Source organism: Myotis myotis, unplaced genomic scaffold (assembly GCF_014108235.1).
Source record: "Myotis myotis isolate mMyoMyo1 unplaced genomic scaffold, mMyoMyo1.p scaffold_m19_p_9, whole genome shotgun sequence".
Classification (NCBI taxonomy): Eukaryota; Metazoa; Chordata; class Mammalia; order Chiroptera; family Vespertilionidae; genus Myotis; species Myotis myotis.
Genome location: NW_023416401.1, coordinates 4,916,835 through 4,932,526, shown reverse-complemented (window position 1 = coordinate 4,932,526; position 15,692 = coordinate 4,916,835). Strand labels below are relative to the sequence as shown.

At 43.8% G+C, this 15,692-nt stretch overlaps 1 protein-coding gene across 3 annotated transcripts in view; it reads left to right on the top strand.

Annotated features, from left to right (window-relative positions):
* The window catches only part of B4GALT6 (beta-1,4-galactosyltransferase 6), a 54,056-nt gene extending 39,394 nt beyond the window's left edge, over positions 1 to 14,662 (top strand). For 2 of the 3 annotated variants that reach the window (XM_036323182.1, XM_036323181.1), the window contains 5 exons: positions 3,127 to 3,243; positions 6,300 to 6,487; positions 10,874 to 10,996; positions 11,285 to 11,386; positions 12,113 to 14,662. In XM_036323182.1, the coding sequence (XP_036179075.1) occupies positions 3,127 to 3,243; positions 6,300 to 6,487; positions 10,874 to 10,996; positions 11,285 to 11,386; positions 12,113 to 12,260 (678 nt within the window). In that variant the 3' untranslated portion in view covers positions 12,261 to 14,662. The remainder of the gene's footprint in view (positions 1 to 3,126; positions 3,244 to 6,299; positions 6,488 to 10,873; positions 10,997 to 11,284; positions 11,387 to 12,112) is intronic. The other variant, XM_036323180.1, reaches the window with a different exon arrangement.
* The last annotated feature ends 1,030 nt before the right edge of the window (positions 14,663 to 15,692 follow it).

Sequence of the window (15,692 nt, the reverse complement as noted above, 5' to 3'; positions counted from 1 at the left end):
CGAGAGGGGTGTGGAGCTGCACGAGATGATGAAGGGTGTTGGCAGGGGGTAACGGCCAGATGTCTCTGTTGCCGCTGGAGAGGCGTCCGCAGGCCGGGCTCAGCAGCAGATCAGGGCACAGCCAGGGAGGAGCGTCCCGAAACCAAGGCTGTGAGCGCTGGAGATAACTGACCACAGCACCCGGAGGTCTTGTCCCAGGCAATAAATGGTCAGCCATCGGGAACGTCAGTCCACAGCCGCGGGAAGGGACGGGCCGAGGGAAACGTTAAGATTCTGTTCAGCTTGATTTGAACAAAAACGTTGCTTTAGGCACACCATTCAGAATTTCTCCTAACTGTCTCATTCAAATGTGGACATTTCCTTGCTATTAAGACAACGGTTTTGCTTCTTTGAATTTGCCGGGACACGGAGGACATTCTCAGTTTCCTTATAAGATCAAAGACAGAAACAGCTCTTGATCTTTTAAATGCCTCCTTGAAGAAATGGCTGCATTACGGAGCTGTGACTTTACCGTTGTTTATTCTTATATGTTTAACTCAGCACTCAGCCTGATTGTATTGAAATGATATGGACTCTGGAGCTACTAGCAGTTCATAGCCTCTTCCCTTGTATCTGTAACTCACCTGAACGGCTCTTATAGCCCATCGACGCCAGCCTGTGGCTCGTTCAGCACCGGGACCAGCTGCCTCGTTTCAGTACAAGTCTCACCCTGGTGCGCGTCAGAGAAGGCTGTGGTAGGGCCTGCACTCACTGTCTCGTTCCTTTCTCTCTTTGATCTTTTCATAGCAGTTTCCTCTCCTAAGAGTCACCCAGGGTCCCTGCCCTGCCCTGGGAGTTGTACTGGTTTGGGGGTTGCTAGGATACACTAGTAATGGACACTGTGGCCCACTGGGCAGAGCCCGGTCAGCAGGGAGAGCCCAGCACAGCAGTAGCCCGTGTGTGTGTGTGTGTGTGTGTGTGTGTGTGTGTGTGTGTGTGTGTGTGGCGGGGGAGCGGGGAGGAAGGGATGTGGATGGGGGTTGCTCTGGCAGTTTTGTGGCTCAAATTCATAAGCCAGGAGGTACCTTAAGGGCAAACCAAAAGGGAGTGGGATCCAAGCTGGGGCTGGCAGGGTCCCAGGCCCTCTTCAGTTCCTACCGCTTAGCAAACACTGGGTAAGACAAAGTAAACATGAAAACATCAGCCTCGTCACAGCCGTTCTCTGCTCTCCCATCAGCGTGAAGGGAAAAGTAGTGGTGGAGTTTCTGGGTTAGATATCTTTAATTTGACGAAATCATCTCCTGTTCGCTCTAAGTAAAACCATTTTAAGAATTTTAAAATTTCTCTCATTTATGATCCTGGTAACATAATATACACAAATGAATGTTACTATTTTTTTTATTTTTATTGGCTGTATCTAATGCTATGCCCTGATTTTACAGGTAGGATTAGGTCCTAAACCTAGCACTCCCAGTATTTACATTTATTTATTTGTTAGTGAAATTTGGGTGTGAAATTCTAGTAAATCCCAGATTTAATGTTCTTCAATAATTTTTTATCATAGCCAATTTAGATTGTGTTTAAAAATCCAGAATGTAGAGCGACACAAATTTTGATTAGATATAGTTTGACTGTTATGTTCTTTGAAAATGTAATGATTTTAGAATTTATAATGTATAGAAAAGTTATCTTAATTTCAGATTTTATTAGAAAATTTACAATTATGCTCAAGCCAGTTTAGCTCAGAAATTGCTAAGAAAGTAATATTTAGAAAACATTTTAGCTGTTTCAAGGGTAAACTGAGTTATAGGGTGACTTGGCTTGTATGACAAAATTTGGATCCAGAAAATAGAGTATTTGAGTTGTGATGATTGATAATTATTCACATATTCTTATGTTATATTAACACATTTTATATAGATGGTGTTTTCTAGTCTTGATTTTGATAGTTCCAATAAATGGGTTTTTTACTGTTAGACAAAAATTTGACCTGCTGAGAAACCATTTTAATTTCCATGTACATTATATTTTTTTCTTTTTTGGGGGTGGGGGGGACTTAAGGACAAATTTTTCTGTTTTCTGTGCTTACATGATCTTTTTGTTAAGCATTTTAAACGTAATTTTATTTTAACCTGAATATTATCTTACCACTGAAAAAAAATAAAATGTAGCAAAATTTAATTGTGCATTTTGATTAAATGAAAAATGTTAATGTAATGATAAAACTTCATGTATATCCCAGGACACATCTCTTATATTGCTTAAAAATACCTCTAGGCCCGATAAGCCACGTGTAGGATAATAGATACTTAAGTGGAATCTCTCTTAACTTCAATTTAAACACATAAGGTTATTATTTATGATCTGCTTTAAAACCTAGAAGTCACTTTTTTGTAAAATATATTTTTATTGATTTCAGAGAGAGAATGGGAGAGGGTGAGACAGATAGAAACATCAATGATGAGAGAGAATCATTGATTGGTTGCCTCCTGCATACCCCCTCTACTGGGGATCAAGCCTGCAACCCGGGCATGTGCCCTGACTGGGAATTGAACCATGACCTCCTGGTTCATAGGTTGAAACTCAGCCACTGAGCCACACGGGCCGGGCTAGAAGTTACTCTTGACATATCCCTCTCCCTCACTTCACACACCTCATCCATAAACAAATCCTGTCTGTCGACCTTTTTAAATGTTTCAAAACAACATGCACCTCTCTTCTTCTCCAACCGCCTCTCAGGTCAAGCTGTCCTCACCTCTTGTCTCAACTGTTGCGAAGATTTCCAAACCATCTCCCAGTCCACTTTTGGCTTTCTATAATCTACTCTTTCTATCACCAAGTCTCTGCCATCACCATATCTGACCTTACCAGGCTTTTCCAGTCTTCCCACGCCTTCTCCTGGCGCTCATAGGCTAACGACCACAGGCCTTAGAACGGCCCTCAGAGCCCACGCACTCCGCCCCAGGTTCCCGAGGTCAAGGAGGCGAAGGCAAGGGCCATGCCTGCTTTTGCTCACTGCTAGGTCCCTGGTGAGAAGACTCATAAGGGTGTGGCTCTAACACCGTTGTTAGTTTGTGAGGGTCAGGGCTTAGTTTTGCCTCCGGCGCTGCTGCTCTGTTGTTCACGTGTGACTCTTTTGCTCTAAAGGTGGCAGTGCTCATCCCTTTCCGTAATCGCCACGAACACCTGCCAATTTTCTTCTTGCATCTGATTCCGATGCTCCAGAAACAGCGGCTGGAATTTGCCTTTTATGTCATCGAACAGGTGAGGATATTTTTCAAAATGGTAACCATGTCTACTAGAACGTCATACACTCTTAGATGTGGTTGGATTAAAAATATTTAGCTTCAGGTTAACCAGGTAACTAGAATGCTTGGTTTTATATTTGGATTTCATTGAATTTTGGAGTGAACTGGTAGTGGCACATACACTACATTTTGTTAATCCAATTATCAGTTGATGTACTCCTAGCATTTTTTACTCATATCATACCTATTAAACTAAATATTTGTTTCTCTCTTCTTTGTATTACCAGCTAATTTTTCTCTCTCTAAATGTTTATCTTGCCTCAGTATTTTATATACACAACTAGAGGTCCGGTGCATGAAAATTCGTGCACTCAGGTCAGGGGTGTCCCTCAGCCCGGCCTGCACCCTCTCACAATCTGGGAGCCCTCTGGTAGGGTCCCTAGGCCTGGCCTGAGAGGGGCCGTCTGCCTACCTGATTGCCCCTAACCGCTGGTCTGCTTACCTGATCACCCCTAACCACTCTGCCTGCCTGCCTGATTGCCCCTAACCACTTGCTTGGGGGCGGGGCCAGCCCACAAGGGGCCGTGGCGGTCTGGTCTTTGGTCGTTTTGGTGGTGATACCTCTGGCCTTTTATTATCTAGGATTCCTTTTGTCTTATTCGAAGCCTTTTGAGATCTTTTCCATACTTGTACTTTCTTCCTGCTTCTGTAATTACCTAGTTTTACACTTAAAATGTCACCTTTGATTTCTTTCTGGTCGTTCCCCCACCCCGGCTCCCGAACATTGGGGCGCCTGCTGAATTTCACCTCTGATTTCTACACAGCATTGCGGAAACTGTACATTCTGTTTGTGTGTCAAATACATATCATTTGGATACTTCTGGTTTTGACATTGATGAACTTATTTTATCCCAATTTTTCCATTTCTCTTTTACTCACACTAAGCCTGACTAAAAATGTATTTCCTTATATATCAGTAGACAGGAAGTGACCTGTTTTACGTTATTAGATGCTGGTTTTTGGAGGCAGACAGTACTCACACTCTATTCCTCAGATTGTCATAGAGTGTGTTCTGCCAGCTCCTGTGTGGTTGATTCTAGGAAATCATTTACTCTTTTTTTTTTCTTTTTTAATTTCTTGCTCTTAGCCTCTTGCCTCTATTTATTTCTCTGGAAGTCCTCGGTTTTTAACAGAATGTTTGCGTCTCTGTATGCACATCACCCCGAAAGCTTGTTCCCTGTGCAGCTGATGATCATATAGTGCATTGTGCATAGGTACAGTTTTAAGTAACAATCTCTCCTATGAAAATTGATTTTCTAAAACTGGATCACAAGTAAAAAATTTAGCTACTTCCACGATAGCCATAGTTGTGCGCTTCCAGGTCAGCTTTCCCAGCTGCCAGCTTCCTTTTCACAGTTCAGTCTCCACAGTGTGTTGGGAGGTGAGTGTCTGCTTCTGCATTTCGGAAGGTGCATTCTCCCCAGAGCCCAGCATCACTAAGTCATTTCACATGCACGACAAAGGCATCCTTGCAAAGCAACCGAGATCCATAGTTCACAAAGCTCTTCAGTCGGAACCTCAGCCTCGATCGATGTTAATTCAGGCTGGTGTACTTGACAGCATGCAGCATCGTTACCACATGTGAAACAGGAGTAATTTTCCTGCTGGGCCGGTGCCCAGAAGCGCTAAAATGGAAGCCCAGAGCTCCTCGTTAAATGTGGAAGATTGCACACACATTCACCCTTCTCCTTTCCAACCTCCAACATGAGAATGAAAGAAAACACTTGGTAAAAGGTATTGAACCGCAAGGACAAAGCAATGGAATAGTGGGGAGGTTTGGACACGTTTCTGGAAGTCAGGAGTCAGATGGACCGCTGGCACCCGCCTCAGCAGAGCATTCAGGGAAGGCCTCTCGGCGGAGGTGAGGTTGGAGCAGCCCTGAGTGGTGTAAAGCAAGGAGCTGTGCTGATGTTGGGGGATGGGCATTGGCAGGAGACGTGCGGAGTGCCTGGGCGACAGGGTCGGTCTTGCTGGAGGGATGAGTGGGAGGGAATGTCAGGGAGGAAACCAGAGAGGGGGTGAGGAGCAGGGAATGAAGCACTTAACCCTCCCAGGGAGGACCTGGACTATTCCACACGCGATGGGGAGACTTAGGGTTTCGAGGAGAGGAATGCATGATCCTACTGTTGCGTTAATACGCTGACTGTGCAGAGTATAGACGGAGGGGACCAGGCTAAAGGAGAACAATTAGGAAGCCGTGCGGTTGTCCGGGTAGGAAGGATGCTGACGTGGCTGCGGTGGGAGGAGTGAGCAGTGGTTGGGTGTGGGCGACATGGCTTTCGAAGCGACATTATCTGCTGGGGAGTGGGGTGTGCGGCGTGAACAGTGGAGACCAGGGAACAGTGCTGCCGGGTTTGTCCTGTGCAAGGGCCTCACCCCTGGCTGAGCCTGGGCGTGTAGCACACAGCAGCCGAGAGCGGGTGCGGCTTTGGTTCAGTGTAGGGGTTTGCTCACGCACACGCGTGGTGTATGTGCGGTGTGTGTTTGAGGTGAGTGGTTTGCCCCAGCCTCACACACAGAGGCGGCCGTTGCCCTCGGCTTTTCAGCGCCTCCGTGCAGCACTCCTCCCTCCCCGCCACCCCCACCCCCCGCCCGCAGTTACCGGGTTAACTTGTGGAGACAAAATCGATCGAACAAAAGGGAGCGTAAAAATATAAAAAATGGAGATTCTGGGGGGAATAGAAGACATCTAAGAAAAGAACAGATGTGAGCAACAGAAACTCCTAAGTAATCTACATCCTGGTATTTGACGGGCAGCGGCAGCAGGGATGCTGTCATCCTGTGAATGTGCTGCTCACCAGTGGGCTAGATAATGACATTGTCTTGTAATTTACCAGAACATGAAATAACGCCCGTAAGTTTCAATGGGTGTTGAAAACCCTGGAGTGTGTACTGTTGTAGCTGCTGATTCCCATGTGTTCATTATCTGGCCATGAGGCACCGCGTTAGGAAACTGGGGAGAAAAGCCAGGCGACCCGGCCCGCGTGGCCTTTCCGTGTCTCTCCCGTGCAGACCGGCTCGCAGCCCTTCAACCGCGCCATGCTCTTCAACGTGGGCTTCCGGGAGGCCACGCGGGACCGGGCGTGGGACTGCGTGATCTTCCACGACGTGGACCACCTGCCCGAAAACGACCGCAACTACTACGGCTGCGGAGAGATGCCTCGGCATTTTGCAGCGAAGCTGGACAAATACATGTACATGTAAGTACCGTGCCGTCTCCCGGATGCCGGTGGCGTTCCTGCAGAATCCCGTCTCCGGCACGCTATCGTCATGCATGTCCGCCTCTGGGACTGTGCCGAGCCCAGCCCGTCCGTCCGCACAGGGAGCCCGGGTTAGAGTCGCGTGCCCATCAGCTTCTCCCTCCTGCGGACGTCGGTGGGGAGGGGCAGGAGCCGGCTTCCACGGCCGAGCAAGTGTGGGTGTACCCTCTGGCTTTCACACCGAGCTGCAGGGGTGGGCCGTTACCTGTGCCCTGCACGTGGGCTTCCCCGTTCACTGGAGGAACAGGGCGCGTCCATGGGGCCGCTATGTGGTCGCCACGCTGGGCCTGCCGTGTGGGTGAGCCCCTGCTGCCTCCGTCTGCGACCCCTTCTCCAGGGACGTCTCAGCACAGGGAGCGTCCTCTCTTCTTTCTAAGCTGTGGAACCTCAGCTTTTAATAATTAAAAAACCGGAAATGCCTTGAAATGCAGACAGTCATTGGAGCTGTGACAGTAACTTCTATATTTTTTTCAATTACAGTTTACAGTCAACATTATTCTGTATTCTATTAGTGTCAGGTGTACAGCGTCGTAGTTAGACAATCAGCTACTTTACTAAGTGGTCCCCCTGGTAGTTCCAGTCCCCACCTGGCACCATTTATAGTTACTGCAATATTATGGGCCGTATTCCCTGTGCTGCACTGTACATCCCACAACTATTTGTAACTACCAGTTTGTACTTCTCAGTCCCTTCACCTTTCTCACCCAGTCCTGCGGATCCCCCTCCCCTCTGGCCACCATCGGCCTGTTCTCTGGATCTGTGACTTTGCTTCTGTTTTATCTGTTTGTTTAGATTGTTGCTTAGATTCCACAGGTAAGGGAAGTCACACCGTGGTTGTCTTGCTCTGACTGACTGATTTCTCTTAGCATCATGCCTTCTAGGCCCATCCATGCTGTCGCAGATTGTGAGACTTTGTGCTTTTCTATGGCTGAGGGATGTTTTGTTGTGTATATGGACCGCAACTTTATTATACACTTGTATGTTTTGGACACTTGGGTTGTTTCCATATCTTAGCATTTGTCAATAATGCTGCAATGAACAGAGGTGTGAATATATTCTTTTGAATTAGTGTTTTGGGTTTCTTTGAATGTAAACCCAGAAGTGGGTCAAATGGGAGTTCCATTTTTAATTTTTTGAGGAAACTCCATACTGTTCTCCACAGTGGCTGCACCAGTCTGCATTCCCACCAGCAGTGCACGAGGGTCCCCTCTTCTCCACATCCTCACCAGCATTTGTTGATTTATTGATGGCAGCCATTCTGACAGGTGTGAGGTGATACCTCATTGTGGTTTTAATTTACATTTTTTGATGATTAGCATCTTTTCATATGTCTCTTGGCCTTTCTGTATGTCCTCTTTGGAGAAGTGTCTATTCAGGTCCTTTGCCCATTTTTTAATTGGATTGTGTGTGTGTTTTTGGTGTTGAGTTATATGAATTCTTTAGAAATTTTGGATATTAAGCCCTTAGCAGATGTATCATTGGTGAACACGTTCTCCCATTCAGTGGGATGCGTGACGGCAACTTACATTGACATTAAAGCATGCCAGTCTACTCTGGGAAAGACACCCCACGATTTTCGTTGGCTCGTGGAAGTGGAGAGGAGAGAAAACCACCGGAACAGGGGAGGCGATTCCTGTATGACAGGCTTGCCTGCTGCCCGACTACAGAGTAGAGCAGTGATGGCGAACCTTTTGAGCTCGGCGTGTCAGCATTTTGAAAAACCCTAACTTAACTCTGGTGCCGTGTCACATATAGAAATTTTTTGATATTTGCAACCATAGTAAAACAAAGACTTATATTTTTGATATTTATTTTATATATTTCAATGCCATTTAACAAAGAAAAACCAACCAAAAAAATGAGTTTGCGTGTCACCTCTGAGACGCGTGTCATAGGTTCGCCATCACTGGGGAGAGGCAGTGACCCAACCAGGAGAAACGGCACTGAAACAGGAAAAGAATGGCTTTTGCTCGTTTCGCTGGTTGTAATGATAAGACAGCCTTTCCCTAACACCACAGAGTCTCAACTCCAAGTCAGGCATTACCTGGGAGGGTCATTCAGGTTCCGGATCTGGTGCTCAGCACTTCTGGAACCATTTGGGTCAGCCTGCTAGAGTCAGATTGGATCCAGTGTGATTGGTTTTCACTGAAGAATTTCATACAGGTCATAGACACTAAGAATTCTGAATGATCTCTTTTTTACTTGAAAATACTAATTTCTCATGAATAAAATATTCATATCTACCTCCTAGACTAATCCTAGGGTGGTAGGCATCTTGGAAGATTGGATAGAAGCGGGAATGCCAGCTCAGGGAGGTAGAGGCCGGTCGGGGACTGGCAGGTAGTGCGGCCTTCAGCCCTGGACGCAGCCGGAGGCAGCCCCTGTGCCCAGAAGGATGCCCACACTCAGAGGGCTCCGGCCAGAGAGCTGAGGCCTCAATTGGTGTCTCCCCCTGTGGACAGTATAAGATAAACCCAACTGGACTTTCGCTTGCTGAACTTCCGTTTTCCATTCTTCAGTCTATTGTGCCTTCATTTCATCTAGTCTTTACCCATTCTGGGTATAGTCCAGTTGGTTGTTTCCACTTAAGCAGAACAATTAATGGAATTAAAGTGCTTGCCAATTCAGACATGTCAATAAACACACCTACACACACACACACACACACACACACACACACACCTAACCTATCCACGGATCTCAGGATTCCCCCAGACCACTCGCCTGGGCGAGGATGATCCAACTGGTGCGGGAGACACATGTACCCTACGTGCTTATTGAGCCTCTTGAACCCCGCCCAGTGTTCTTCTGAGAATCCTAACTCCCACCTGTGAGCCCCCTGAGGTCACCTGGGACGCCCTGGTTGTCTTCGGGGTACTTGTTGCTGTCGCTGTCTGGGGTGCCTTTGGCCCACACTGGAGCCACGCTTGCTTTCTCTGCTGCCCGCTCCATCGTCCCAGCCGGCAGACAGCACTGCTCCCCACGGGGAACGGGGCAAGAGTTTCTTCAACAACAGAGTGAAGTCTTTCTCCCTTTCTCTGAGGCCTCTGTGCTGTGGTTCCGGCCAGATTGCCTTCAGCTTGGTTTTCAGAGGCCAGGCACGGTGTGCTTTCTGCCCGGCCCTTTTATGGCTCCAGCATGTGCGCCCAGTCGCACATTTGGGGCCAGAATGATGATTCAGGTCCACACGTCTAGGGGTGCTACCTCAGTCTCAGAAATCCAGTCTCCATGGAAATGAATAACTTAGTTAGACCAAGTCCTTGCACTGTGAGTTAGGGAAAGGTAAGGAAAGGAAAATCCAAGTTTAAGAATATAGCTATTTGTCAGAGAAAGACAAGTACTGTCTAACTTTACTTATATGTGGAATCTAAAGAAACCGAATTCATAGATACAGGGAACAGAATGGTGGTTGCTAGAGGTTGCGGGAGGGTGGGGGGTAGGTAGGGGGTAGGGTGGGCGGTGAAGTGGGTGAAAGGGGTCAAAGGTCCAAGCTCCAGTTCTGAGATGAATCAGTTTGGGGATGTAGCGGACAGCATGGGGACTAGAGTTAACAATACTCTATTGAGTATCTGAAAGTTCCTAAGAGAGTAGATCCTCATCACAAGAAAAGAAAGAATTTTCTATCTATCTACGGTGATGTTAACTAGACTTATTTTGATAATTATTTCACAATATATACATATATCTGTTAAACACCCAAAAGTAATGCCATGTTATGTGTCAGTTATATCTTAATACAAAGTAATTTCTCTAAATATTAGTGCATTAAAAATAAATGTGTTTGTAAATATTAATGAGTATTTGGGGCTGTAATCCAAACAGATATATTATAGGTATAGGCAGCTTGTCATCTTAAAATTAAATACTAGACTTGTCTTTACGAATATACATGTGTCCTGGTCTATATAATAAATAATGCGTTTAGAGTTACATTTTATTAATTTAGAAAATTTTACTAGCTTAGCAACATCTAACCTCCCATCGACAGCTATTGGTGGATTTAATTAAGTTCACTTTGCTGTAAAAATAATTTTTGAACACCGGGTTTTGAGTATTATAAAGTAACAATTCTAAATACCGAATGTCAATTCCCACACGTGTTTTCCATAACAAACACATTCAGGTGTGTGTGTTTCACTAGAATGTAGAAGTGTTTTGTATCTGGGGCTACTTTCTGTTTCCCAGAATATGATTTAAGCAGCAGCATCATTCATTTGGGAAGCAGCGGTCTGTTTCACAAGGCACCCCGAAGACTGAAGGCTTGATTTCATGCGGCGCCCGGTCCTGGTTTTATTTTTAGGGTGCTCTGCTCTGCTTTGTTTTTAGTCTTCCGTATAAAGAGTTCTTTGGTGGTGTAAGTGGACTGACCGTGGCGCAGTTTAGGAAGATCAACGGCTTTCCTAACGCCTTCTGGGGGTGGGGAGGAGAAGACGATGACCTTTGGAACAGGTACGTGGCTGTACGCAGTTTAGTAGCAGAGTTCCTCTCACTGTCCTTCATATAGGTAACTTGTACTTTGCATTCCCAAGAAAGGATGCTTTGGGATGGAGAAGTTTTGAGATTCCTAAATCTGCTTTGTGTCCGTCCCCCCCCCCCCCCAACCCCCGAGCAAGAGGGCCTTCTGAAATTATGGACAGCACCCCATTCGAGCATTCTTTTGCATTTTAAATGGAACTCAGATCAGCAGTGTTTGTGCCAGATGCTCTCTCTGTTTCATTTGCATGTGTGGTGTTGCAGGGTTCACCATGCTGGGTATAATGTAACGAGGCCCGAGGGAGACTTGGGAAAATACAAATCCATTCCTCACCATCATCGGGGTGAAGTCCAGTTTTTAGGACGGTAAGTTGAATATCATCTTCAGAGACCACGTTCCAGAATTATTCAATGTGTGAAAGCTTTAAAATACATGTTGCACCCAAAAAACCTCCCCAAGGGCGTTTTCTGTCGATGTCATTTTTTATGTAGAAGTGAAGCATTTTTGTGCTTGTTTTGAAGAGAGAGACATATATCCGCACACACACGTATATTTATGTTCTATTAAAGAGCCCAGTTAACTAGTTATACTAAAAAGGGATTTTCTTAGCCAAAAACACAACACATTTTCCCCTTACGGGTGTCTAGGTCTAAGGGTGCAGTCATTTTTTCAGGTGGCATTTTAAGCCTCATACTAATGCTCACCGAGAATGATGGTGCAGAGAGGTGCTTCATTACGTTGGAGAACCAGCAATTGTATAGAGCAGGGGTCGGCAAACTCATCAGTCCACAGAGCCAAATACCAACAGTACGACGATTGAAATTTCTTTTGAGAGCCAAATTTTTTAACCTTAAACTAGATAGGTAGGTACATTGTTATTCACTTCATTAGGGCACTTCTAAGGCTTAGGAAGAGCCACACTCAAGGGGCCGAAGAGCCGCCTGTGGCTCGCGAGCCGCAGTTTGCCCACCACGGGTCTAGAGCATTAAGTGCTTTCATTCATAAGGATGACCTTGAGCATGTTCCCCGTCGGTTTTCATTCTTTTGGACACGTTTCTGTTACTTTTCCTTTTTTCTCCCCAACACCCTAGATACAAGCTGCTGAGGTATTCGAAGGAGCGCCAGTACATCGACGGGCTGAACAACCTAATCTACGTGCCCGCCGTCCTGGTGGACAGGCTGTATACGAACATCTCCGTGAACCTCACGCCGGAGTTGGCTCCAATCCAGGACTATTGAAGAAGTCACTGTCATGGCAACCTAGACTGCGACGCTGACCATAACCCAGGGTGCGCTCTTGAAGGAGGCCAGTGGATGGACGTGTCCCGGCCCGTTATGCAGCGGAGCCGGCGGTCTCGGTGACCACCGTGTGGGGTTGCCTACAGCAGCCTCCTTCCTCCCATCCCGAGACCCCCCCACCCCCACCCCCCCAGCGAGCGCTCCAGAGACCAGGTGCCATCGCCAAGACTGGGGGTTAAGAGCGCCCTGCAAAAAAAGACATTTTTATATGGAAATCTATAATTTAACTCAAGAGAATGCTTTATTTCTGCGGAGACCTATTTTGTACATAGGGGATGTACACTGATGTGTTGAAATTGTTGAACAATAAGGTGCGTTGCAGTTTTGCATGTAATGGCTTATGCCTTTATCGGGCTTTTATAAACATTTTTTATTTGCATGGAACAAACAGTGTACATTTATGAGACTGAACAAAGGCTAACCCTTGTGTGACATGAAGGCACTGTCAATAATTGACAGCCAGTGACTACAGTAAGCTGTTATACTAGTTTTGAGCTTTAGACCTTCAGCCTCTGTGTGGGGAGAAGTCAGCTTTCCTAGGGCCCTGAGGGTAGAAGAAACGGCTTAAGCTGCTTTTCTTCCTGCCAGGATTGGCTGTTTTTTCCTTGCTTGCAGTCTCATCAGATTTTGCTAAATCACAACCGTAATGTTTATGCATATTGCATGACTAATGCCAAGAAAAAATCTTAAAAGTTATGGTGTGACATGAGATCCAGGACCTCCTCATGTTAAATGCTTTCCATGTACCTCTGGTGTTAAGTGTCAGGGATTTTGTGCCTCAAAAAGTGTTCCCAATGTTGTGTGTGTTTGTACACTTTTTTGTTTGTTTGTTTTGGTTCATAGCGAATAGCACTTTTATTATTTCCAGTTCAGAGGAGCCAAAAATTTTTTTAGTTTAAAAAAAATCAAAACAAATTTTTAAAAGAATGTGTTATATGGAAAACCCAATAGTACCTATAATATACAAATGAATTATACTATTAGATAAGAAATGAAATGTTATATTTTTATGAAGATAAATGCTTAGTAGGTAGAAAATAAATTTTAAGTTTAATTCTCAGACTCATAGAATTCAAGTTTGGAAGGGATTCTTTTTAATCTTGCCCAATTTCATTCAAACTGTATTTTTTTTTTTTTACTTTTAAGAAATTACATCTCTGGTGTTCATTATTAAAATTTCCTCACTGAAAGCATAATTTAATAGAACTATATTCTAACACATAATCGGCTATCTAAATATGTTGATGTTATAAGGCACATCTCAGAAAACAGGTCTTATTACCTGACATTAAGTATATTACTTTATCTTAAGTTTGGATGAAGTTTTTATGGCAAAACCAAACAGTATTTTTACTTTGAAAATTATCAATTATTGTTAACCAAAGATTCGTTAAATATCTTAAGGTAGTTTCACAAATTTAAAATTTAAAACAAAAAAATTGTTTATCTATACAGTGAATCTTTAACAACGATGACGAACAATAGAAATCTGTATTTGAGAGATGTGTGGATAACAGTTGACTCATAGATTGTTCACCTAAATGGTATTTATCTCAGGTTGTAAGTTTAACTTTTGAAAGTTCGCGTTTTCTATGGCAATATTGGTAACACAAATGGTCACTAACCATATCACAAAATAAGTGAATTTCTTGTACTTTTAGAAAACAGATAGCTCTCTGTTATGATACAAAACAGAGTTTTCCCACATTTTTTTCTTAGAAATATTTCCAAAATATTTGTCTCTAATTTTTTTTTTTTTGCTTGTACTGAAAATAGTGAATAATCAAACTGCTGAAAGTAAATGTATTCTTAATTTGTCTATCTGTTCATTTGCTGTCTCTTGTAGTCAATGTAGTTGTTTAATTCAATGAAATGGAAGAAAGTAAATTAGGAAGTTACCATTTGTTGATCACTAACAAGATAATTGGGGCATAGGAACATAATTAATCCATAAAATAATTAAAAATATTTTAGTTGGGGTAATTAGGACTGTTTCAGAGTCTTATTAGGAAATCATATATTTTTTTAATGTGGAGCTGCCCAAATTTGGGAATCATTTTATTTTGATATACATTTTATAATTTCAAGAGAACTCAGTTCTAGCATCTGCCTTATTTTTTTGGATTAAGTCTAATAGTAATTTTTGTTTTAGCTGTGGGCCATGAATATTTTGCTTTTTTCAGTTTTGAGTATGGCATGTCGTTCTGTGAAAAACATCTTACTAGATTGCTTTTTGTCTTTTGTTTGTTTTTACTGTGCTTTTTCACTGCAGACTTAACATTGATTTTGCCTGTAAATCATTTATATGTTTCAATAAAAGTGACAGAGTTTTGCCCAGTTAATCTTTATTATCGGAAAATAAATCTATTCCACAAGACTAACAAATATATTGTAAATCTTTTTGTTTGGTGGATGTATTAGTGAACATGTGTTCTTACCTACTCTGTCAGGGGGGATGCTAGGTATGTCTCCAGAAAAAGCACTTCATTTCTAAACAAATCAAGTCAGGCAAGTATAAACCTTTCTAAAATGAAGACGCCCTCTGATAACTTAATCATTGTATTTCTTTTTTTTTTTTTTAAATATATTTTATTGATTTTTTACAGAGAGGAAGGGAGAGAGATAGAGAGTTAGAAACATCGATGGGAGAGAAACATCGATCAGCCGCCTCCTGCACACTCCCTACAGGGGATGTGCCCGCAACCAAGGTACATGCCCTTGACCGGAATCGAACCCGGGACCCCTCAGTCCGCAGGCTGACGCCCTATCCACTGAGCCAAACCGGTTTCGGCTTGATCATTGTATTTCTTAATCTCAAAATCAAGAAGCATACATATGTGGACATAAGAGTTATTTTAAGTCCCTCTGGCACAACTGGGAAAGTTATATAGTGCCTTCAACTAGAGAAAGTAACAGTGATTAATGGGCCTATTTTCTTAAGGTATATTTTTATTGATTTCAGAGAGAGGAAGGAAGAGGGAGAGAAACATCAATGATGTGAGAGGATCATTGATCAGCTGCCTCCTGCACGCCCCCTACTGGGCATCCAGCCTGCAACCCGGCATGTGCTCTGACCGATAATTGAACTGTGACCTCCTGGTTCATAGGTCGATGCTCAACCAAACCACTGAGAAACACTGGCTGGGCTAATGGGTCTACTTGTAGAAAAAGGAAAAGTGTTCACATTTGCTGTAACATTATATCAAAGTCATCATGAAGATAGTCATTTAAATTTTGCCAAAAATTAAGGTTAAACAAATATTTTTTAAAATATTAAATTTTTGTTAGTATTTTGTGAAAAGGTGTTCAGTAAGAAAACCTTACTTACAATATTATGTAAATACAAAATTACGTATTAGAAACTAGCTTATA